General features: G+C 34.9%; 2 protein-coding genes and 1 long non-coding RNA gene across 4 annotated transcripts in view; 1 reads left to right on the top strand and 2 right to left on the bottom strand.

Annotated features, from left to right (window-relative positions):
* The first annotated feature begins 49 nt into the window (after nt 1–49).
* LOC141377021 (uncharacterized) lies at nt 50–4,837 on the top strand. The gene is made up of 3 exons (XR_012388777.1): nt 50–107; nt 2,481–2,724; nt 2,826–4,837. It is a non-coding gene; the product is annotated as an uncharacterized lncRNA (long non-coding RNA).
* On the bottom strand, nt 1,690–12,437 carry qrfpra (pyroglutamylated RFamide peptide receptor a). Of its 2 annotated transcripts, none has more exons than XM_021480868.3 (6): nt 11,828–12,437; nt 8,752–8,910; nt 8,568–8,629; nt 5,688–5,923; nt 2,813–2,910; nt 1,690–2,729 (listed from the first exon to the last, which is right to left on the bottom strand). In XM_021480868.3, exons 1-6 carry the CDS (start codon nt 12,165–12,167, stop codon nt 2,356–2,358), a joined length of 1,269 nt encoding a protein of 422 aa, XP_021336543.1. In that variant the 5' UTR covers nt 12,168–12,437; the 3' UTR covers nt 1,690–2,355. The 2 variants fall into 2 exon arrangements, 1 of the variants encoding a protein (XP_021336543.1); XR_012388776.1 differs by having other exon boundaries at nt 1,870–2,729; nt 2,813–4,176.
* Nucleotides 12,438–13,489: 1,052 nt separating this feature from the next.
* The window catches only part of pald1b (phosphatase domain containing paladin 1b), a 45,195-nt gene continuing 33,304 nt past the window's right edge, over nt 13,490–25,380 (bottom strand). The window contains exons 21-22 of the transcript XR_012388576.1: nt 13,916–14,023; nt 13,490–13,581 (exon numbers count right to left, since the gene is read on the bottom strand). The gene's annotated coding sequence lies outside the window, so the exon portion shown is untranslated. The remainder of the gene's footprint in view (nt 13,582–13,915; nt 14,024–25,380) is intronic.

Genomic DNA, 25,380 nt, shown 5'->3' with positions numbered 1-25,380 from the left:
ATGCCTGAGCGCTGCTATAGTATATTGGGCAACTGCCTGACTGTAAAGCAATGCCAAGTTACAAAAACGGTTTATACATATTTTGGTTCTACACGTAAGATTTAAAGGTATGTTAGAAAAAAATTAATGATCGTAAAATATGTATTCGTAAATACATATACGTTATATATTACACGTAAATATGTGTAATAACCTGAAGACCAATACACGCACATACATTTTTACGACTGGTTAAAATGAAAATACTCTTATTTATAACTTGTTGTCAGTTACATGCTTTATGAAAATCTCGAACGATTTAGGAAACAGGTAGTATTGTTAGACGCTGTGAAAATTCAAATGTCTAAAGCTAACGTTAGGTGTCAGTCGCGAACACTTATTTCTGTTTATTTGCTATTTGCTTTTTACTTTTATGCAGGATGTAAATTTACACATTTACAGTATTAAACAATTTTAAATTATCGACAGAGACAGCGGAAACCAAAGAGACACGACAATGAGAACAGTGCAGTGTAGCATTTATTTAAAAGTATAGTGCGTTAATCATTGCAATATGCAAAAATAAAAACTGTATGGGTGGAGCATTTTATTTACACAGCAGAGACCTGGCATCAAATTATATACATTAGTTTATTATATTATAATCATCATAAATATAATACATTAATATAAATGCAATGTTTTTTTTTGTTTGTTTTTTTTTGCAGTACTGTCCATGTAAGGTTTTTCCACATAAAAATGTATACATATAGTTCAGAATGCAGAAAATTTGCTATTAAAAAAACCCTTGAAAATATTTTCCAGATTTTTCTAAAGAACACCAGGCAGTTCAAAATAAACAACACTCCAATCAACCATCTCTATGCAAAAAGAGTCTCATCCAGGTCACTTCCAGTATTAAAGAAACTATCATTCTGTCTGTTGTACTATATGTAAACATGCTTCATATGACATGTCTTTCTCAGGAGAGTATTAAAAATTAACATGCATGTCTCCTTTTTTGTTAAAATTCTTAACAATTCTGTAAAGGGTTGTAATGATTTAAAAGTTTAAAATAACTAGAAAGATGTTTTAAATTGTTAAAAACTGATAGTCAAGTATATATATATATATATATATATATATATATATATATATATATATATATATATATATATATATATATATATATATATATATATATATATATATATATATATATATATATATATATATATACAATCAGGTTTGATTGTAGTAATAATATTAGGGGAGAGCGGGACGAAAGTAACATTTTTCATTAATTTTCCTTCAGCTTATTTATTTATTCATCAGGGGTCGCCACAAAGGAATGAACGGCTAACTTATCCAGCATATGTTTTACACAGCGGATGGCCTTCCAGCTGCAACCTAGTACTGGAAAACATCCATACACTCTCCTTCACACACATACACTACGGTCAATTTAGCTTACCCAATTCATATTCATATAGCGCATGTCTTTGGACTGAGCTTGAAACTTGAAACTGGAGCACCCAGAGAAAACCCACACCAACAGGAGAACATGTAAACTCCACACAAAAATGCCAACTGACCCAGGCAGGACTCGAACCAGCATCCTTCATGCTGTGAGGCGACAGTGCTAACCACTAAGCCACTGTATCACCCAACGTTTTTCATAAAAACCTCTTTTTAAAAGATAATGTTTTTAACAGAAATTTATTTTTGCTGTGGTTACTAGCTCACAAGAGAGGTGACTTAAAACCAGGTGTTAGAACACCTCCAATATTACTTCACTTCAAAAGTAGCACATTGTTACTTTTGACCCCATCGGCAAGGGACGAAAGTAACACACTGGGTGGGTCAAAAATGACACAACAAAATTAGCTAGATTTACTGATTTAATATTGCTTATTTTAAATATATTTAATTATGACCTTGTTAATGTTACTACAAACATAAAACTGATAGTAAAGATATAAATATTATTACAGATTATTTTCATGTCAGATTTGATCTTTTGACACAGATGATCAAAAAGCATCACAATTTCCACAAATATATTAAGTAGGACAACTTTTTTAACATCCTAAGAAAAGTCCCTTGAGAAAATCAGTGTATTTGAAGGATTTCTGAAGGATCACGTGATACTGAAACTCTGATGAAGGCTGCTCATCTTTCAGCTTTGCTTTCACAGGAATACATTATTTTTTTAAAATATAATAAAAATAGTTTGAGTTACTGTTAGTGTAGTAATATTTCTCAATATTTGTGTTGTTTTTACAGTATTTTTAGTGAAATAAATGCAGCCCTGGTTATCATGAGAAACTTCTTTTTAAAACATTTGATATATACATAGATGTATATAATTATAGATCAGTCTCTAATACATCCTGCATGCATCCTATTGTTCTCCACAGACATTCTCTCCTCTAGAAATGACATAGACGTTCGCATGTTTGATCTTGCGTATTGCACCTGATCGATTATATGTATTCTAGGCATGACGGAGATCTCTTCATCTTGCCTGGCAGACTTACAAAAAAGCACTTTTGATTTGTCCTTTACGTCCACACGGTGGCTGGACCTCCTAATGCAAACAGAAAGCGTGGACATGCAGTTCTTCTGGAAGTTTTCATTCATAAAAGCATAGATAATGGGATTGTTGAATGAATTTGAAAAGCCTATGGCCTGTGCGACAGCTATAATCATATTAACTGTGACGTCATCATACTTCTTGTTCAGGTAACCTGAAAACAAAAACAAGTAAACAGGAGAGTTAAGAGGACTGTAAAATGCACAGATATTTTACTGAACACTGAAATGTTCTTACTGTACTCAAACAGGATGTGAACTGTATGAAAGGGAGCCCAGCAGACAGTAAACAGCACGACAATGGTGACCATCATCTTGATTGCTCTTCGCTTCTTTCTGAAGCATAAAGAGGGATTAGGTACATCATTTACGTACAGTTGTGTATTTTCTATCTGATATATGCTAACACTTACACTTACCGGCCACTTTATTAGGTACACCTTACTATTACCTGGTTGGAGCCCCTTTTGCCTTCAGAACTGCCTTAATCCTTTGTGGCATAGATTCAACAAGGCGCTGGAAATATTTCTTAGAGATTTTGATCCATATTGACATGATAGCATCATGCAGTTGCTCATTTTTTGGCTCCACATCCATGATGCAAATCTCGCGCTCCACCAGATATCAAAGCTATTTGAGCCATTTGAGCAGTCATGTTCAAGAAACCAGTCTGAGATGATTCGTGCTTCATGACATGGCGCTACATTAGCCATCAGACGATGGGTACACTGTGGTTATAAAGGGATGGACATGGTCAGCAACAATACTCAGCTAGGCTGTGGCATTGACACAATGCTCAATTGGTACTAATGGGTCTAAAGAGTGCCAAGATAATATCCCTCACACCATTACAACACCACCAGCAGCCTGAACCCTTGATACAAGGCAGGATGAATCCATGCTTTTATGCTGTTTATGCCAAATTCTGACTCTACCATCCGAATGTAGCAGCAGAAATCGAGACACATCAGACCAGCCAACGTTTTTCCAATCTTCTATTGTCCGATTTTGGTGAGCCTGTGCGAATTGTAATCTCAGGTTCCTGTTCTTAGCTGACAAGAGTGACACCCGGTGTGGTCTTCTGTTGCTGTAGTCCATCCGCCTCAAGGTTCGATGTGTTGCGCATTTAGAGATGCTCTTCTGCATACCTCGGTTGTAACGGTGTGGTTATTTGAGTTATTGTTGCCTTTCTATCAGCTCGAACCTGTCTGACCATTCTTCTCTGACCTCTGGCATCAACGAGGCATTTGCGCACACAGAACTGCTGCTCACTGGATATTCTCTCTTTTTGGACCTTTCTCTGTAAACCCTTGTGATGGTTGTGCTTGAAAATCATAGTAGATCAGCAGTTTCTGAAATTCTCAGACCAGCTGGTCTGGCACCAACAACGATGCCATGTTCAAGGTCACTTAAATAATTTTTTTTCCACATTCTGATGCTTGGTTTGAATTGTTTAAGCATGCCTAAATGCATTGAGTTCCTGTCATGGGATTGGCTGATTAAAAATTTGACTTATGAGCGGTTGGATAGGTGTACCTAATAAAGTGGCCGGTGAGTGTATATTCCAATGGTACTTCTCTGAAACAGATGACAATAACTGATCTGTGGAAGTAACAAAATGATCCTTTATTTTTCATATGGAAATATATTTTAACTAACTGACAGACATTTAATAACAGACCTGATGTAAGGACAGATTTACCACTCATTCTTTTAGATATCAATTTCAATTTCCATTTAATTTCAACAGGATTAAAAGATTAGAATCAATATAAAGTAATATAGTCCTTTAAGAAAAACTACCAAATTAGACAAAAAGACTGAGCTTCTATTGTTAAACTCTTCATTTTGAGCACAGTTGAACAAATATGCAAATATTTATCGATAAATGTCAAATTATCAATTATTCAAACAATTAATAACAATAAAGTCAGTAAAATATAATATTATTATTAAAGAAAATGAAAATTAATGATCTTATAGTGAGTCATTCTTTAAAACTATTAATTCAAAGCACGCATTCATTTAGGAATGAAGCAAATGATGACCTTTATTGAAGGATGGTTGCATCACTTTCTCAAAATATGATGAAAAAATGCAAATTAATTTAAAACAAAACTTCATGTTGCATGATTTCAAGGATTGGAAAACTGGTAAATATTTTTCCATGTGTTCCAGGATGCATTGGAACCCTTTCAGAGATTGTTAATCACTTGTATATGTGTTTGTTAAACCCCTTTTGCATCAGTTTAACAATTTTTTCAAAAAGAAAAAAAAATAATAATAAAAACACTGTACCCAAGATGCTGTACAGAAAAGTCCCCCAATCAGTGAACGATCGAAGAATGTCAAAAATCTTTAGCTCCACCCTCTCCCTTTGATGCACATTTTACAAGAAACCTATTTATTTAAATATTTAGTTTCTATTAAAATCAATAACTTTAAATGAACGATCACCATTATTCATAGTTTTCCTTATAGTTCTTAAGTACAAAGACATACCCTTTTTTTTTTTGCCAATTTCCAAATACTGCTTCAAAACAAAGTTTTATTAGTACAATACACATAGTTAAGGTTTTAAATGAAAAATATGTTGTTTGCACACCAGCTTACAATCGGTGCGACTAATCTGTGAGTTTTTTACTTTAACACTGCAGTTTTGACCCGATACAACCTGTGTTGTGTTGATATTCAGCCTATTATCACAGTATTCAGCCCATTATCTATTAAAAAACATATAATAGACAAGAATCAGTTATTTATTTAACAGACCAAGGCCAAACCCATGTTTTTAACACTAGAGACCAGATTTTTATAAAGCCTAAAGCAACAGAATGGTGAGAGAATATCCAGGTCTATAACTACATGGGACTACAACTAGTTAGGAAATAATCATTTGCAATTAAATTTTGTAAAATATGCATCAATTCACTCTCAGTTGTGTGTTTAATATGGCTAAAATCCTAATCTTCCTTGTCTTTACCTATTCAGAATTAGTTGAATTATGTTAGAAATTCCGTATATCAATTTAAAGTCAGAATATAGTGAAAAGTTTGCATTATTTTTGGTTATTTAATATTTTATTGACCTATATGGCCTGAGATAGCAATTACCTGGCTATTTTGCTGACCTCCCTTTGATTCATAGCATTGAGGACTGAAGAGTCTCCAACTTGTTTGCGGATCCAGAGCTCAATCCCGATTCTGGTGTAGAGTATGAGCATGGCTGCGAGAGGCAGCAGAAAGAGGAATACTAGGATGAATGTTGCATATCGTTTCCTGTGGGCACTCGACCTCCAGCGCTCCTGACAGCACACATGATGGTTATCATACAGAAAGTCATATTTCACCTGCACATAGAGTAGACAGAAGAGATGTAACAAATTAGCACGTATGAAAAACATTAGTAATATAGCTGTGGCATGCAAAATTATCATGTGAATGATTTTATAAAGACATGACAGCTTTTACATTGTAAATAACTCGTGCTTTGTTTCAAAAATGAACACAGAAGTTTTTATCAATCTGAGTTAATTCAATTCAATTTATGTTTATTTCTATAGCGCTTTTGCTTTGTGGATTGTGTCAAAGCAGCTTAAGATAGAAGTTCTAGTAAATTGAAGCTGTGTCAGTCCAGTTTTCGGAGTTGAAGTTTAAATTAGGTGAGTTCAGTTCAGTGTGGTTTAAATTTTACTGCTTAAAGTCCAAACACCGAAGTCCCAATCCAAGCAAGCCAGTGGTGACAGTGACGAGAAACAAACTTCCCCAATTGACGAAAGTGAAGGAAAAAAAACCTAGAGAGAAACCAGGCTCAGTTGGGCATGACCATTTCTCTTCTGGCCAAACCTCTTGTGCAGACCTGCAATCTAGGTGCTGCAGGCTGGAGAAAGCTAGACGTCCATCATGGAGAAGCTGCAGGTGTGAGTAGGTCAGCAGCGTGTGTTCAGGCTGGCCCAAAAAGACTCGTCTGTCACTGGGGTCTTTCAGGAATCAGTCTCATGCTCTCCACTCCTCCATATATGCTCCGGATATGGCCTGATCCAGGATTATGGATACCTTGACATCATTTCTTCACAGGCTGTGGATCTCATCAATAGCGCTGCATAATCTCTAGAGGCCTCAGGATGAGTATCCCCAGGTTAAGTTAAGACAACTTCTAATGCTTTTGTTCGAACAACATAATAGATTAGGTGTGTTATTAGTAACAATTATTATCATTGTTTTTAATCATTTAGAATTTGTATGATTAATACTAATATGTATTTCCTTTCACTAAAAATATTTAAAAACAATTCTGCATAAAATTTGTAATTATGTTCAGGATCAGATTTTTCTTCAGTCTTTAAAAAAAAAAGTTCAAAAAAGAAATAAAAATCTTAGTCTGAAGAACATTTAAAAATCTAAAGAGCATTTTTTTAATATAACAATTTATAAATAGTTTCTTTATATAGTAAAGGCTCTTTATGATTCATTACCAATCATTTACCAATCATCATTACCAATAATAAAAATAAATAAAATAAAAAATATGTTAATTTCTGTACTAAATACAGTATAATTTTTATACGTTTTTATTATTTAAAATTCAAATTTACTACCTACACTGTGAAAAAAAAAATCCTTCATTTATTTGTGCTCTTGAATTGAATTATAAGACCTTGATGTTTCTTCCAACAGCTTTTAACCTTGAAAACTGAAAAAATACTTTTGTTAACATTTTTACTAGTTTAAAGTGATATATTGTCTGGATGGGTCGAAGCAGTGGCGCAGTAGGTAGTGCTGTCGCCTCACAGCAAGAAAGGCGCTCGGTCGAGCCTCGGCACAGTTGGCATTTCTGTGTGGAGTTTGCATGTTCTCCCTGCATTCGTTTGGGTTTCCTCTGGGTGCTCCGGTTTCCCCCACAGTCCAAAGACATGCGGTACAGGTGAATTGGGTAGGCTAAATTTTCCGAAGTGTATGAGTGTGTGTGTAAATGTGTGTGTGGATGTTTCCCAGAGATAAGTTGCGGCTGGAAGGGCATCCGCTGCGTAAAAACTTGCTGGATAAGTTGCCGGTTCATTCAGCTGTGGCGACCCCGGATTAATAAAGGGACTTAAGCCGACAAGCCGTCAATGAATGAATATTGTCTCGGTTGGTGTTGGATATTAAGCTGCAAAAAGCTTGTAATAAACTGCTAGTCCATTTTCTGTTGTATTTGCAAACTTATTTCTCTCCATATAATTTTTTTATATATTATATTATTTCAAACTACTAAAATGTCAATAAAAGTCATTTGGTTTAACTGTAGAGTTGAATTTTTAATATTAAATTTTGACAGAAAATGAGGTCAAGGTCCTATAATTCAATTCACAACCATCAATAAATGGAAAACACTTGTGAATCACAAAATACAGAAACTGTTAATTAACAGAATTTTTTTTTTTTACTCAGACATTATGCAATTTTGGATGCACCATTCATTTCATCATCCAGTACTATGCAAAGCATTCTGGGTGATATAAATCTGCAGCAAATTTAATTAATCAAGCCAATTTTATCAACTTGTGTTCACATTACACACAATATTAAAAAAGAAAAGAGAAATATACATTCAAATAGAAACAAAGGTTTTTGATTTTTTGTTTTTCTGCAATGAAAGTCATAGGGAACCAACCATGGGCTTATCCTTATTTTTCAAAATATCCTTTTGTGCTAAACAGAAGAAATAAAGGTGCAGATGAAAAAACGATGACAGTTTTTTTTTTCTATTTTTTAATCATCCTCGTAAATTGATAGTCAGCATTGTTGATAGAAACCACTGCACTTGCATAAATTTTGTTTTGCATAAACAAGTGAAACCTGGAGTAATCTTTTTGTAATGGTAATGCACCCATAAAAATGTGCACATCGGTGCTGCGGTGCCAGTGACTGAATACAAACTAATGTTTGGACAGAGATGTTTTGAATGAAAAAAGGTTCAAATGGAACATTTCAGCCAAATAATCCAAAGAGTACCTCTAATTGTTGAACAAAAAGCATTGGTGATCCAACCATCATGGCTGCGATCCAGACAACCCCTAACAGAGAATGAAACTCCATTATTGAGGTGCTTTATGCACAGATGCATGATCAAATACTGCCAAACTGAATAAAATGTGAATAAACAATGGAAGGGTAATGGTTGTGAAAAACTACACACCCAGCATTCGATATGCTCTTTGTGGGGTGCATTGTCTTTTGATTTTCAGAGGATGTACGATGCCCTGGTATCTTTCCACAGCGATGCAGGTCATTGTGAGGATGCCGGTCACTACAGCAGTGGTCTGAACAAACGGGACAGTTTTACACACCAGCACACCTGCAAGCAAAAGTCAACCTTCTCAGACTTTTGTTTTTATTGAATTAATAAAGAACTTCAAAGACAACAAACACATATTACACAAATACACATCATTGCATTTTTACTACATTATAATAACATGTATTATTATTGCATGTAAATATTATTTCTTTTGAAAGGACACTATATACTGTGGAATCTCAATTTAATTTTTTATATAAACCAAAAAGCAGAGATGCTCCAATCGACTGGCCGAGACCAGTATTGATCGGTACTCACTAATCTGGCCGATCTCATGAACTGATCCCAATTGTTTATTTATGAGTATATAAGCAGAGGACATGTAAGAACTGAAATCTATTTTACATATCACAATTGAAAGTTCTGTATTTTCAAAAATATTGCAAGTTCATTGAAACTTTTGGCTGCAAATATCAGCAAAAAAAAAAAAAAAAAAATTGAATATTTAATAAAATTAATTATTGTAATAAACAGTAGTTTATGGACCTATTTCCTTTTAGTAAAGAAGTAATGGATTTATAGGTGTGCATTTTAACTTCTTATCAGTGGTGAAAAGAGTACTGAAAAATCATACTTAAGTAAAAGTACCATTACTTGCCTAAAAATGTAGTGCAAGTATAGTAAAGTAGTTAGTAGTAGTAGACATTTAAGTACTAAAGAGTAGTGAGTAGTGAGTAGTGAGTATTGTGAAAAGCTAATGCATTTACATATAATTTGTATGTAAACTTTACATTCTGTAGTGCATTTAGGGATTACTCAGAAGGCACACAACATCATAAGACATTAAAATCAGGTTAGATTTAGGTGGTGATGTCAGGTGACCAAAATTCAATGTCTATCCAGCATGCCCCATTAAATGATGTTGATATTTGGTTGATTTTAGGTTGTGTTAGAAAGGGACCAAAATTCAACGTCGAGCCAACAACTTAAACCAACGTCATTGATGTCAGATATTGTTATTTATTTGTCAAGTATGGTAACCCAAATCCAACATCTGATAGACGTCATAATGTTAACGTCCACACAACATCAAGCTGCAACATCATTACTGTTACATACATTAAAACAAATTTGGTAGCTTTTAGGTTGGACATTGACATCGTTGGCCTGACGGTGGGTTCAACACAAAATGCATTACCAAACAAAACGCAATGTCCCCATGAAATTGGAGTAAAATATCAATCTGGGGTTATGTTGACGTCTTGTGCCTTCTGGGTGTTTAAGGCCGTTTAGGTCATCATACAGTAAACATCCGTCATCTTCTCATCAGTGACATGCATTTAAACTGTCTCTTGGTAGATGTGTGTACAGATTTTGGACAGCTTCTTGGACACTTTTAATGCTTCCAAACAGTTTGTTGCTATTATAAATCGCCCATGTCTTGAGGTTGTTCATTATGATGCGATTTACCTTCTATGTGCGATTTGATTAGACTTGCAGGACTGATTTTTCTAATCCCCGTAGACAAGGAAAAATAAAGTAGTGACAGCAAGTTAAAGGAAAGTAATGGAGTAAAAGTAACACTACTGCACTAAAAATGTCCTCGAGGGAAAGTAAAAGTACTCATTTTAAAAAAACTACTTAGAAAATCACAATTCCTGAGCAAAACTACTTAACTACAGTATTTGTAATTGTTTACTTTACACCACTGCTTCTTATGCATCAAATATGCGCTCCAAACTTCACTGAGATATTGAATTCTTCTTCCACCATTTGCAGTGTTTCCAAATTGCTTTGTTAGTGATTTTTCTAATCTGTTTTATCTATTATTGTCTGTAACGCTGCTTCTGACCATGGTATGTCCACACTAAATGGTTATGAAAGATGTGTTTAAGGAATTATATGCAACATCTTTAATTTATTCTCTTAGGTAAGGCAAGATCTCCACTTAAGTACTATATTTAGAGTGACATGCTTTATGCATTATAAAGCTTAAAGCATCAGAATTGGTACTATTGACTGATCACCATGACATGGCATTGGTACTCGGTATCGGCTGCAAAAATCCTGATTGGAGCATCTCTAGAAATAAGTTTATATACTGACAACTCCTTAATTATTCTGTAATGTAATAATGTGCAATGATTGTAAAGCTGCTTTTAAAAAGTAGTTATTGTGAAAAGTGATATATATATATATATATATATATATATATATATATATATATATATATATATATATATATATATATATATATATATATACATACACATACACATACATAAACAAAGAAACTTGGATTGAAATTAATTCTTTTACAACCAAAGCAAGATTTGTGAGTAATAATGTGAAAACAGTCATCAAGAATCTACATTCTAATATTTAATATCTAATATTTGTGAAGATTTAATGGATTGAATTTACCTCAAATTAAATTCTGATATTGGCTTTGTTGTGAGTATTACATTGTTAGTATTTCCTTAGGGAAAGGGAGTGGAGCAATGTTGTCTGTCAGAGAGCCATAACAAACATGCAGAATGCATAAGTGTGTGTGTGTGTGTGTGCATGTGTGTAATTCAACAAACCATCACATGATTAACAGTACAGAACAGAACACTTGATATTAATTATGATTATCCACATCATCTAAGAAATTTACTATGAGGAAGCCATGGTTATCAGCTGCAAATAAATAAATAAATACACACTACATCAGAATATTTTCAAGCTGTTTTTATAATAAAACGGGTTGAAAAAAAAATGAAAAACATTTTATGATATGGCTATTATTATTTGATCAATACCATGAACTACCCTATCATTAAGACACTGGAATAGCCTAGTAGTTATCAAATTCATCAATCAGTCATTATTTCATCATCATCATTTAACAGATTAATTAGAATGAAATCAACCCTAAAAGTTTTCAACGACAACAACATCACAGCGATGCACCGTTTTAAGTGATACTCACCGCCGAACCATTCAGAAGAGATGTTCTGCAGGAGAGTGAATGGGATGCAGAAGAAAGAGATGAGCAGGTCGCTGACGGCTAGAGAGCAGATGAAGATATTTGTGGCGGTCTGAATCCCTCGCTTTCTTAACACAATATACACAACGACACTGTTTCCGACGAGAGCCAGCAGAAAAATCACCGTGTACACGATAACAAACGTAGTTTTGGCGCCAGCGGGCAACTCCGGGATGTAAACCAGCGGCTCGATCTGGTACGTCTCGATGAACTCCTGACGGGTAAGATTGTAAAACTGCAGTAGTTGCTCCAGCACTTCAGGAGTAATCTTCTTATCCCCCATGTATAATGCTCGTCTTTGAAATGGGACCAGAAAGAAATCAAAGTTTTACAGCTGTTGTTAGTCAGTTCTGCTCTTCGCGCCTCTTCACACTGAATCAGCAGCAGGAGTATGCGGAGTATTTCTTCTGACACATCGGCTGTGTCTCTACACCTGTTTGAGTATTTCACACTCGCTGTCTAAACACGCTGTACAACACACTGAGTTTGAAAACGAATCACTGGAATTCGACACTTCAAGAATGGATGAGATGTAGCCCAGGTTACAATTTGTTTATTTAATAAAAAACAAACGAAATTAAATAGGTAAAGAAAATACGGAATAAAGCCTATAAATATAATTCAATGACAATGTAAACTACTAATAACATAATTGTCGTCATTATTACAACTGTTAGTTGCTATAAAAATGAAATAATAAAAACAATAACCTTAATTTAATCAGCTAAATTCATTTAAAGACAGATCTCATTAAGAGGCAGCATAAAAATCAAAAAACAGTATGGATAATCACAAAACTTCAGTTTGTGTTGAGACAACATAAAAAATTAAGTTGTCCCCAAAAAAACTCAAGAATTGTGGTGTTTCATTCATTTTCCTTCAGCTTAGTCCCTTTATTCGTCAGAGGTCGCCACAGCGGAATGAACTGCCAACTTATCTAGCACATGTTTTACACAGTGGATGCTCTTACAGCCGCAATCCAGTATTGGGAAACACCCACACTACTGCCAATTTAGTTTATTCAGTTCACCTACTGCATGTCTTTGGACTGTGGGGGAAACCGGAGCACTCGGAGGAAACCCACGCAAACACAAGAAGAAGCAAATTCCACACAGAAGTGCCATCTGGTCCAGTCAGGACTTGAACTAGCTGGACCTTGAACCAGTGACCTCAGGTGCTAATCACTGAGCCACCGTGTTGCCTCTGTGTTATTTTAGCCCATTTTAAATAAGTAGTTTGATCGAATTATAATTTTTTGAGTATATAATAACACAAATATTAAAAAATACAACATATAAATCAAGAAAACAAGCAAATACCTAAAACAAGTACTGTATTGTACTATTAACTAAATCAAATAAAATAGAAAAGTCAAATAAAAAAATCTAAAATAAAATAATTAATTAATAGTCATAATAATAATAATATTAATAATTCATTCAATTATTTTCTTTTCGGCTTAGTCCCTTTATTAATTAGGGTGGCCACAGCGGAACGAACTGCAAAATTATCCATCACGCTTTATGTCGCAGATGCCCTTCCAACTGCAACCCATCACTGGGAAACACCCATACACACTCATTCACAACGGTTAATTAAGCTTACCCAATTCACGTCTACCACATGACTCTGGACTGTGGGGGGAATCGAACCAGCGACCTCCTTGCCTTGAGGTGATTGTGCAACCCACTGCGCCCCTGTGACACCATAATAATAATAATAATAATAATAATAATAATAATGGATATGATTAAATATTTTTACAAAGTAAATTGCAAATTGTGAGTTTAAAAACAGATTCTTGCATTAAAGATTCAAAACTTTACATTGACATTACATTTAAAATGTTCAAAATAGTACTTGGAAATAAACAAGATATCATCTTGACTGTGTTCTATAGTATTCATTTTATTTATTTTTATTTACTTATTCTTTATTTATCAATACTTTATTTTAATTCTTTTATTGAGATTTTTAGTTGGTTGATCTGTTTTTGTCTCATTGTAAAAATCTACTTCTTAATCAGCTCACCTCTAAATTAGAAGCAGTTTACATCAGCTTCAGTCAAAGCTCACCGTAGATTTGTCATCACTACATTTTGTGGTCATCTGGCACTTATTCAATATTCATTTCGATCTCCTAAACCAAATCATCAAAGAAGGCATGTTTATATGAAAGAAAAAATTAAACAAAATTATGCTCAAGATGCAAGACACAAGCTGGAGTCTGAATTCATATCTGTTTGATCCTATACAGCTTAAAGAAATTTAAATTAATTTCCTAAATTTCCTATTCGGTGTTACCCTAACAGGGGTAGTAATTGGAAATAAAAACTCTTTAGCCATTTGTCTATGTTTAATTTGATGCTAGGCACTTATGCTAACTGCAAATCCACATATGGCTCTTTGTGGTGGGGATCTTAATTTGGAACTTGGTACATTTCTCTTTCTTTATGCGTATAAAGCTTAATACAGACAGAAGTGCCCCTGTGATAATCTGTCAGATGTTGTCTGTTCTGGACCAATAAAAGGTGCACCCCAGGATCTTCCATTTACATTTGCCAAATTGTAAAAAATGTTAAGTTGACTGAAGCCTTATTAAATACAGTACACACATCTACCCTGACATATGTATCATATTTGTTATACTGTTTAAAGTTACAAAAGAAATAAACCACACACACGCACACACACGCACACACACGCACACACACACACGCACACGCACACACACACACACACACACACACACACACACACACACACACACAGAGTAAATCATACAGACAAGGCTTAAGGCTATCCTAGACTAAATTGCACATTTGAGCTGTCTAAATTGAAAATAACTAGCAGTTAGATCTTAAAATACAAGGCTTATTTCATCTCAAGATGTACACTGGTAACATGTTTTTCTAAACCATTTTTATAAAAGCTGCTTAAATGCCCCAATTTAAAGAAGACATACAGTCCCGGCCTAAAGGAACTATCTACTTATTCTCTCTTTTAAGTCTCCTAGAGTTAAACAGTTGACTTGAACCATTTTTGAACCCATTCAGTAGATTTTGTTGTTCTGACGAGGTCACTTTTAGCTCAGCTTAGCATAATTAATTGAATCACATCAGCACATAAGCATTCCATTGAAAAAGAGCTTAGACAGTTTTAAAGCTCAGGTCTTCTGTAGTTACATTGTGTAAAAACATCAACAGCAAATGAAAAGTGATTATTTTCTAGGCCAAAATATCAAGGAACTTTACTGTCATTCTTTGTGAGAGTCATCGGCTGCTTTCAGAGAGCACTTTGAAACCATGGAAACATGAGAGACGCGCTATTGCACTCCATAAGATAACTCAATAGATTTAGTATGATTTGACGTGTTCAAGCAACAACCCATCCTTTTCCATTCAGAGAAGTTAATAATAGTCCTTATAAACAATTCATTTATGAAGTAAGTAGCGCAGGGGCGGACTGGCCATCTGGCAATTCTGGCAATTGCCAGAAAGGCCGGAACATCTTTTAAATGTGGGCCGGTCAGCTATTTTTTTTATTTATTTTTTCATATGTATTGTTTTTTTACATGTAAGCAGCTTTTATCTCTTGCAAGATGTGAATATTATGATGATGATTATGATAATAGTAAGAATATTAATCAATGTTAAGCACAGGCCCAATCGGCAACGACCGGCTGGTTTCGAGATGGGCCGACCCAATCAGAGGTTATGCAAACATAATCAAAATCTGGCAAGGATGTCAAACACACAGTGAGTGCAACAAATTGATAGAGATAGACCATAAAAAGAGAAAGGCAGTCAAGTCAGACAATGCCAAATACATCAAATGAACTGAACTAGTCTCGAAAGGGGGCAGTGCAGTGGCGCAGTGGGTAGCGCTGTTGCCTCACAGCATTAAGTTCGCTGGTTCCCTCAGCTGGGTCACATACATTAAATGTTTAAATATCTCTTAAATATGTTACTGCTTATATAATTTTACCATCTGTACACCAATATAAGCAGCGAATGTGCGTGTCCGTGGATGGGGCTGTGTCGGTGTGGTAATGTGGGCTGGTGTGGCTACAGTGCCATGGCTGATTCTTAGTCCCAGTCCGCCCCTGAAGTAGCGTTACTTATCAAACACTGAAAAATAAGCAGAACTCATATTGTTCCTTGCATAAAAATCATTGCAAACTGAAGGGTATTTATAAAGTATAAACCTATAAATAAAGTAATTATGTTTAAATTGTTCACTTTGTTCTTAAAATATTTCTTGCATAAATTGTATAGTGTAGATATCTGAAATGGTTAAAGTTAGTAGTAACTAAAAGGTATGTTAACTAATAACCTTAACCTTTCTGATTGTGATTGCAATGCAATAACGAATAACGTGCACCTTTTGTAATGCTGCTTTGCATTAAGCAGTTTTTTAAAAGATAGCAGTAAAACTTTGAAGTAATTATTGTGAAAAGCTCTATACCAGAGATGCCCACTAACCATGCTAACCTTTGATTTGGCTCACCCTCCCGTTTGAGAAGAAAGTGAGAATGATGGGGCAATTCAATTTAACCTTTTGTTTGTTTGTTTGTTTGTTTGTTTGTTTGTTTGTTTGTTTGTTTGTTTGTTTGTTTGTTTGTTTTGTCATTTCTTTTGTTTTGTAAATGAATCAAATTTTTAAAAATGTAAATACTGTCACTCGATGGATAGAGGACAATGGCGGGTGCAGTCTTTGGTGTATTCAGCATTGAATTCCATGGTGTTATTACTGGGATTGTTAATGCTTTCACTGTAATAAATTCATTTAAATTCATATATTTTATATAGTGCATTAATTAATATAACTTAATTTTAAATATTAAGAAACAAATTAGGAAATTACTCATGAAAATTTTGATGTATTAGTTTGGTATATTTACCTTTGGCCCACACCTATCAGTCAAGTTTAGATTTTGTTCCTTCATAAGAAAATTTTGGGCACCCCTGCTCGGTACAAACAAACTTGAATTGAATATTATTTCATCAATCTGCTTAATTGTTGCATTATACACAGCAACTGTAACAACTCACCCGGGATGGACTAGGTTGCAACAATGTAATTCTTCATTTTAAAAAGACAAATGTGGCTACCAACAACCACTAATTTACTGACCCTCAAACAAAACTGACTTTTCTGTATCTTTACATGGTTTAAATTGCACCTATTTTACCCCTTTTTCAAAATTTAAGATAAGTCTTTTGTGTCTCCAGAATGTGTCTGTAAAGTTTAAGCTCAAAACACTCATCAGATTGTTTATTATACCTTTCAGAATATTGGGATTTTCTGCTCTGAACACTTGTGGCCTGTGCCTTTATTGCTGGTTCTCCCCGCCCACCTTTCAACATTCCTGTCATAGTGTGCCTCGATCTCCGCCTCAGCTGCATCTGATAAACAGCACAGTGTCAGACATGAAGGAAGCAGATGATTTTGAGAAATACTACAGTAAGAACTTTCTCAATGATTATTTGTTGTATTTGTTGTGAAGTTAATTCAAGCCTTTCTGCAACGATGAGTCACACACAATGCTATTACAAAGTTCATGCACGCAAAAACACACACACACACACACACACACACACACACACACAGCTTGCTCATTTAACTTTGCACTGTTTTTGCACAGCAAATGTGACAGGATACACGTTAATATCCACTGCTGTATGGATATTTGTTATGTTGATGTACAAAATAAACCTGATTTAACTTCCACAAACTGGGATTTTGCTTCAAACGAGCTTACCCGTCAGAAGTTCATCGAGACGTACCAGATCGAGCCGCTGGTTTACATCCTGGAGTTGCCCGCTGGCGCCAAAACTACGTTTGTTATCGTGTACACGGTGATTTTTCTGCTGGCTCTCGTCGGAAACAGTGTCGTTGTGTATATTGTGTTAAGAAACCAGAAAACTTTTATAATTGTACTGACATATGGCTGTAATGATAAAGTAAAGATGGTAAAATCGCTGTAATTCCTTAAAAGCATGCACTGTTTCAAAAGCGTTTTAAACTTGTAAAACTCTGTCTTGATCACATTTGATGATGACTGATGATCACAGAGAGCTAAACAAATCTTTCAATCCCAGTTGCTTTGCGCACATCCTGTCTTGTTGATATGGTTATACGCGTTACTACGGAGACGTTAATACACAGCTGTCAATCAATTACTTAACATTTCGGAGGACCTTTGGATCCTATTTTAACATCAGGGAATTTCAAAAAAAGAGACTTTTTGTCTTTAAATCACTCCAATATGACCGTGGCACACACTACACCATACACACAGTTCTGTCAAAACAGGTTACAAAAGATGATTTTCGTGATAGGTGCCCTTTAATAAATGAATGCTTCAACAAAAATGATTAGTAATGCTGTTTTTTAGATTTTAGGCTTTTTTATTTGAAGACAATAAATTAACCCATCATACCACATTATGAAGAAGAGGGGTTTCCTGTCTGTGGATTTGAAGCTTGTTTGGTGTCTTTTATCTCTGGTTCAGTGATGATGTTTCTATCAATATGGAACCAGTCAATCATTAAAAAACTTTCACAACAGAACCTTGACAACCAGCAGGAGCAGCTCGAGCATCATTAGTGGCTCTGTGTATTATTGCAAACTCTTTAATAAGTAAGCTAGTAATTGCAACTCTGAGAGGTTTCACAATAAAAAAATACATTAAAAAAAAACATCCTCTGAGGTGCACTTCAAACATATCAAAAGCCATTTCTAAGAGGTGTACTCTGTCCAATCTATATATGAAGACAACACACTGCTAAACTTGGTGGGTGAACATAGTTTACACTATGCACAAGATAAGGTGATAGTTAAACATTTTTGCTTGTCTTTTCACAAAAACAGGGAAAACGGTTACATCATGGCTTAATATTGATAAGAATATAGTTATTTTTAATCACAAAGTTTGCTCTTATGTTTTATATTACATTAAAAACTCAATTGACCCCCAGAACATCTACATTCATCGACAGAAATAAATAATTTTATTAAGCAAGGACACTTTTAAGGATTTGTTCATCTCAAATATAAAATTATATAATTCGTTACTCACCCTCATGTCAACCCAAGCCTAAAAGCAATTTGTTCATCATAACAGCAACACAATGAAGATATTTTGAATAAAGTCTGTGAGGAAAAAAGTATACTGAAAGTCTGTTCACCCAAAACACAGTTTAAAAATCTGAGCTGTTTAACAGTTTAAGTCCCCTGAATAGACAGGATCACTTTACATGATGAATAGATTTAAAGGTGCCATAGAAAGCACTTAAATAATATGTTTACATTGTTTTGTCATATTTAAATAGATGATATGTGAACTATAAATGCAAAAAAATCGCCTGAAATGGTTTTATATGTCCATTTACAACACTGGAAATCGTCTATATAAATAATATGCTCTGTTTTTACCATATTTGTAAGGGTCATGAATATTAATGAGTTCTGCTCTGATGCTCCTGCAGCTCAAGTCAGTCACTGATATTCAAACAGCATGATGTTCTCTAAAATAAATGCATGCAATTAATCATACTTCAGATGCTAAACAACATTTTAACAAAATGAGTAGATGCCTTGTCAAATGACAATTATTTCTACTGAGGTGTTGGAGAAAGTCACATAAGCAAGGAGAAGGTGAGCTCTGTAAGCAACCTGATGTCCTAGTTTGCTCCTGAGTTTTGTGATGGGGGTGAAATATTTACTAAATTAGGACTTTAATTGACAAAAGAGATTAATATAGATGTATTTAGAGTTGCATTTTGTGGGTTTAATGTATGTAAAAACAAGGGCAAGAATTAATATTAACCTCCAGGTAAACTCATACTATTATCACAACATCTGAATGATGATCAAGCTTATGAAGTGTATCATAAAACATGGATATACAATTTTTTTTCATCCAGTAAAATCACAGTAAAAACTGAATGATATGACACAATTCATGCACTGCATTAAACCAAGAAGATATGAGAGTTATATAGTTTGAATGGAGAAAAGTGTAATAGACAATGTGGCGACAGAAGCCCCACCTACTAGTATGGAAGCCAATCATTGATTGCTAGAGACGGGGGAAAATCTCAGACCAGACGTGTGCTTTTACAACATTTTCTGTGGTCAACAAACACAATGGAATCTCAGCATTAACTTTGGCACCCTGAAAAAATGCAGATTAGGTTTGATTTTAATGTAATCGTAAGCTTGGACAATTTGATGTTTTCCCATACTGACAGAATGCCTAAGTATACTGCCAGAGAGGCGTTTCAAAGATGGCCGCCAAGAGAAATAACTTTGCTTAAAGGGACTTTGATTAAACATAGCATGTGTTTGTTGTCTCATTACAATCATACACGGAAATACATAATATAAACATTAAACTATTAAAAGATACAGTTAAACAAAATATTTGTCTCAATAACTAGCGATCTAGTCCATTCAGATCGCTGGAGAACTACAGATCTGCCCCAAAAGAAACTACAAATCCTGTCATGTACCACACAATCACACCTGTTCCAGTTCTCCTTTGATTACACACACACACAGCTGGTAGGTGCTCAAGACCTGATTACACAGACTTGATAAACAGCACACACACTTACAGACATTGCTGAGTCATGCTGGTTATTACCCTGTAACTTTATGAAGCAGTTTCTGGTTTAGTCTCTCCATGTATGCATTTTTCACAGCTGGATTAACCTGTTTGCCTCTGTGAATGACCATTGCCTGCCTGACTACTCTTATTAATTAAAAACTGCACGAGGATCCTCAACCCTGTTGTCCAGCATCCTCAAGTTACATAATGTCTCTGTGATGCTTTGACAAGACAGTGTGCTAGTTCTGTTACTCGATAAAATGTGAAAATTTCTTCAATTCTTATTAACCATACACCTCATTTAAGAAATTTTACTCAAATCGCACCAAAAAACATTGGGACGATGGAACCAGATGTGCTAAAATTTTCAAAATAAGAGTCCCACATTTATAATAATTCTTTTCAAACTGGGACTTTTAAACATAACCTATGCTAACCAGGAAACGTTGTGGCTAGTAAAATGCTGTTGGGGCATGCATAATAGTGATTCAGAGTGTCACTTACAGTCAGTGTTTTTTGTATTTTTCTTTAGTATTTTATGTAAATGAGAGCTATATAAGGAAACAATGGCGTTTGAGCCTCATGTCATTTCCATTATGTTATTCGTATTTACAGTTTTCCATATGGTGCCTTTAAACTTTATTCACATGTGCGCGTTGGCTCAATCATGCTTGCCTGATGTGTGTTGGTCTTGTGTGTTACGTGCTACATTTTTATTATACAATACTGCAGATTCACAATTAGAGAAAGCATAAGGGCCAATATGGATCATGTGTGCCTTCATAACTGAGTAAATAATAACTTTTAGCACATTTGGGTGAATTTGCACTTTCAGACTGAAGGTTTCTGTTGGTTGTGAGTTGCTACGGAGCAGTTTTGGGGCATCAACAAACTGCAGCACTAATGAGGGAACATGTGAGCTTTGAGACGTGTGTCAAGTGCAAGGTCCTGTAAGCAACCAGAGCAGATCATTAAAAATCCCTTTTCCTTTTTTTAATATGAAGAAGTCTTCTTTTTATATTTTCATTTCCCAGGCTCATTTAATTAGAGCTTGCAGAGCTTTTCGACTTGTATTAATAAAGCTATTAATATTGCGATGAGCCTTCGAGGGGTTAGAATATATTTAGGATCAAAGTGCTTCTCATTGTTGGATGAGGATCGTAAAAGTGTGTATAATCAGCATCTTGAAAGTAAACCACAGAAAAGGAAGCAGGTGTATTATTTGTTGGCTACAAAGTTCACACTTTTCATCTGATGAAATGCTTCGTCATTTAAATGGATTTCTCAGGTAAAATAGTAAAGTCCTAATAGATGACATATAATTCTTCCAGAAAACATACCTAATGACATTTGCATATTTAAAGGTGCTGTATGTAAGTTTTAAAATTTTCTAAAGCATAAAAATACTATGGTATGATTGCAAATATTTAGGAAACATGCCAAGTGAACATGCTTCTTTATCTGAAAAACTATGCTAAAGTCAGATATTCTGCTTTGTAAATGTGCTTTGTTTTGGTCCCTTTAACCCGGCCAATGCCAGTTTAGCCAATTATATTTCAGCACCCTAAGATGTCTTGGTGTGATTCATTCAGTCATGAAGGTTCTCAAAGCATGCATCGCCAAATGCGACCTCTGTTGGACAGTATCAGACTCCGAAATGAAACACAGATTCAGAGTTCGACATGAAGTGTTAATTAATTAGCAAATAATATAAATATCACAAACGTAAACATTAGGTGAGCAGGTTACATTGTAACACTGTGTCCAAACAACATGCTATGTGACGAGATTTGCAGTGATAACCAACAGGGCTGTTTGCACCAAACGAAACATGACAGAAATTTAAACACAGCCATTCAGAAGCAGACTAGTGCACTTACTGCACTCCACTAAAATAGTAAGGTTTACAATCTAATTAATACATATTAAGCCTCTTCATTAAATGTACGTCCCCTTAATAAATTTACATACACAGTTCTGAAGTTCAATTTCAAGCAGCTTGTTTTATTTTTAAGATCTGAGGTAAACTGCCTGCTGCTGCTTTCAGTAGTATGGCAATAAATGTCATGTAAAATGGCATTCAAACTCACATTATTAGCATTTAACACTGCATAAAGCAAATAAAGTGATCATTGTCAGTTTTCTGTTCCACTTCATATATTTTAGATGTTGGTTAGGACAAAAATGTTAATATGGAAAAAATTATTTAGAACACGATTTAAATCAGCCTTTGTTAGTGTCGTCAGTCTGGCAACCTGCTCTTGCGTGTGTTTTGAACCAAGGGTGCATTGCCTGGTTCAACCACTGGGTGTCAAACTTACATACTGCACCTTTAAAATAATTCTGTGCTTTCACAGCACCATTTTTGTAATTGATACATGGATAATTTGTTTATCTTTAAATTAAAATAGTTATTCTTCTGTGTTAGCAAATAGAATAGAATCACCACGACGTGACACTCTAGAGCGATTTGGGAAACACTAAATAGCGCGGCCATTTTGGAATGAAAATTCCAATAGAACAACATAAGTCTGTAAAATAAACTATTAAAAGTGCTGATGATTGTGATAGTAAGTGTTGTATTGTTGTCTTTTATGGTTGTATCTCAGCTTTAATGCGCTTTTTAAATAAATAAATAATAAACAAAGCAGCTGCTTGCCATCGCAATAGCAATAAGATCCCATGGGCAGCCAATCCCTTTCACTCCAAAATAGCGGAATCCGGGGCTGTTGCTGTTGCAATGGAACGTTCTATTGAGTGTCGCCTCTTGGTCATTCTAAGCTCTTTGGTGTTAGTTCATATTTACTAAGTTCACTTGCGTTTTTTTTTTAAATGGGAACTTTCTGTAAGTTAAAACACTTTAAAGTTCACTCAAATAAAGCAAGAACAAATTCACAGTGAAATCAGTTTTAAGAGGGAACGTTATTATATGCGTAAGATTAAATTATTACCTCTCAGTTATCTTGACAGTACAGCAGAGGTAAAAAGAAAAAAAATAGAGGAAAAAAGATGAAAGTCCTTCAGGATCATTTAGATCAATGCGTCTGACAGCCCCATCCTCATTATACAGACTATTAAAAACTCACTTCGACTGAAATGACTTCTGAATTCAGAGCTGAGCTGCATTTCTACTCTCACTCTCTCAATTATATTGTGCCCTGAAAGCAGATTCAGATTCAGGAAAAGGTCACTGGACTGCATAGAGAGTTTGACCAGCTGTTCAAAGACGCTACAGACCATCACATGAACAACCTCATGCGAGACCCCCATCCTAATGTGTGAAAGGCTCTGCTATAATTTCTTTCATAAAGACCCTTTTTTAAATGGGTCTAAAATATTATTAAAAAAATATTTGATGTGAAGTTACATTATTTAATTTTACCCGCTCCATATTTAATCACTTATTTACATATTTACTTTAATCACATTTTATCATTTACATTTATTTTTACTATTATTTGTTTCATTTCCACAGCAGAATGAACTGGCAACTTATCCAACATATGTTTTACACAGCGGTTGCCCTTTCAGCTGCAAACCAGTACTGGGGATCCATACACTCTCATTCACACATACACTATGACAATTCAGTTTAATCAATTCACCTATCGCACATGTGATTGGACTGTGGGAGAAACCAGAGCACCTGGAGGAATCCCACTCGAATATAGGGAGAACATGCAAACTCCACACAGAAATGCCAATGACCTTCTTGTTGTGAGGCAACAGTGCTAACCACTTAGATCTCCCGAAACAATTATTAGGTTATTTTAATTACATTTAATTTATCAATTTGGTGCTAAATTAATGCTTATTTATCTTAAAACAATGTTAGATTGTTTATTTCTGTCTTATTTTTTTCTTTTGAGTTATTCCCTTTTAAATTAGGGGTCTTCTTTTACATTACTCAACTCAACTCAATTTATTCTAGAGCACTTTCAACCAACCACAATGGGTACTAAAGTGCTGTACATAAAAACACATATACATTCAAACGTACAAAGAACCAAAGTACATAAACTCACAACACATGATTAAAAGCTAAAGAAAATAAGTGTGTTATCAGTGACCTTTATAAAGACTCCATAGTAGGAGATGTTCTTACTGAAAAAGCTCTATCACCTCGACATTTCAAGCATGATCGTGGAACTTGCAAATAGAGTCGATCCTTAGAGAGAAGAGATCTCACGGGTTGGTGTATATTAATTAGCTCAGAAATATACTCAGGGGCCATAGAGGGATTTAAAAACATTCAACAGTACTTGTACTGAATTGGATTGGTAGCCAGTGTAGGGAAACCAGTACAGGTGTGATGTGCTCTCCTTTTTTGTGCCTGTTAATAGCCTGGCAGCTGAGTTCTAGACCAGCTGCAGACGGGAGAGAGAGGTCTAACTCACACCCAGATACAATGCATTGCAATAATCTAGATGAGAAGAGATAAAAGCATAAACAAACTTGGCAAGAAACTATTTTTGACAGCCGCATTAATTTGGTGGTCAAATTTAAACTCAGAGTCAAAAATAACACCAAAACTTTTCTATTATTATTATTTTTTTTTTAGGGGTTTTCACCTTTATTGATTGGACAGTGGAGATATAGAGACAGGAAATTGTGGGGAGCAGAATTAGGGGAAGGATCAGCAAATGACCTTGAGACGGGAATCGAACTCGAGTCGGTGCGAGCACCTCAGTGCTATGTCTCGATGCACTAACCACTAGGCTATTGGCGCCGACAACTCTAAAAGTTGTTACAGAGGAATGCATTTTTCCAGGAAGCAATGACAGACGGTCATTAGAATCCAAACCATTTTGACCAAAAACAATGAATTTACATTTGTCATCATTCAGTTGGAGAAAGTTATTTGCTAACCAACACTTCAC

This window comes from Danio rerio, chromosome 13 (assembly GCF_049306965.1).
Source record: "Danio rerio strain Tuebingen ecotype United States chromosome 13, GRCz12tu, whole genome shotgun sequence".
NCBI lineage: Eukaryota > Metazoa > Chordata > Actinopteri > Cypriniformes > Danionidae > Danio > Danio rerio.
The sequence above is the reverse complement of the archived record's forward strand: the minus strand, read 5'-3'. Positions and strand labels throughout refer to the sequence as shown.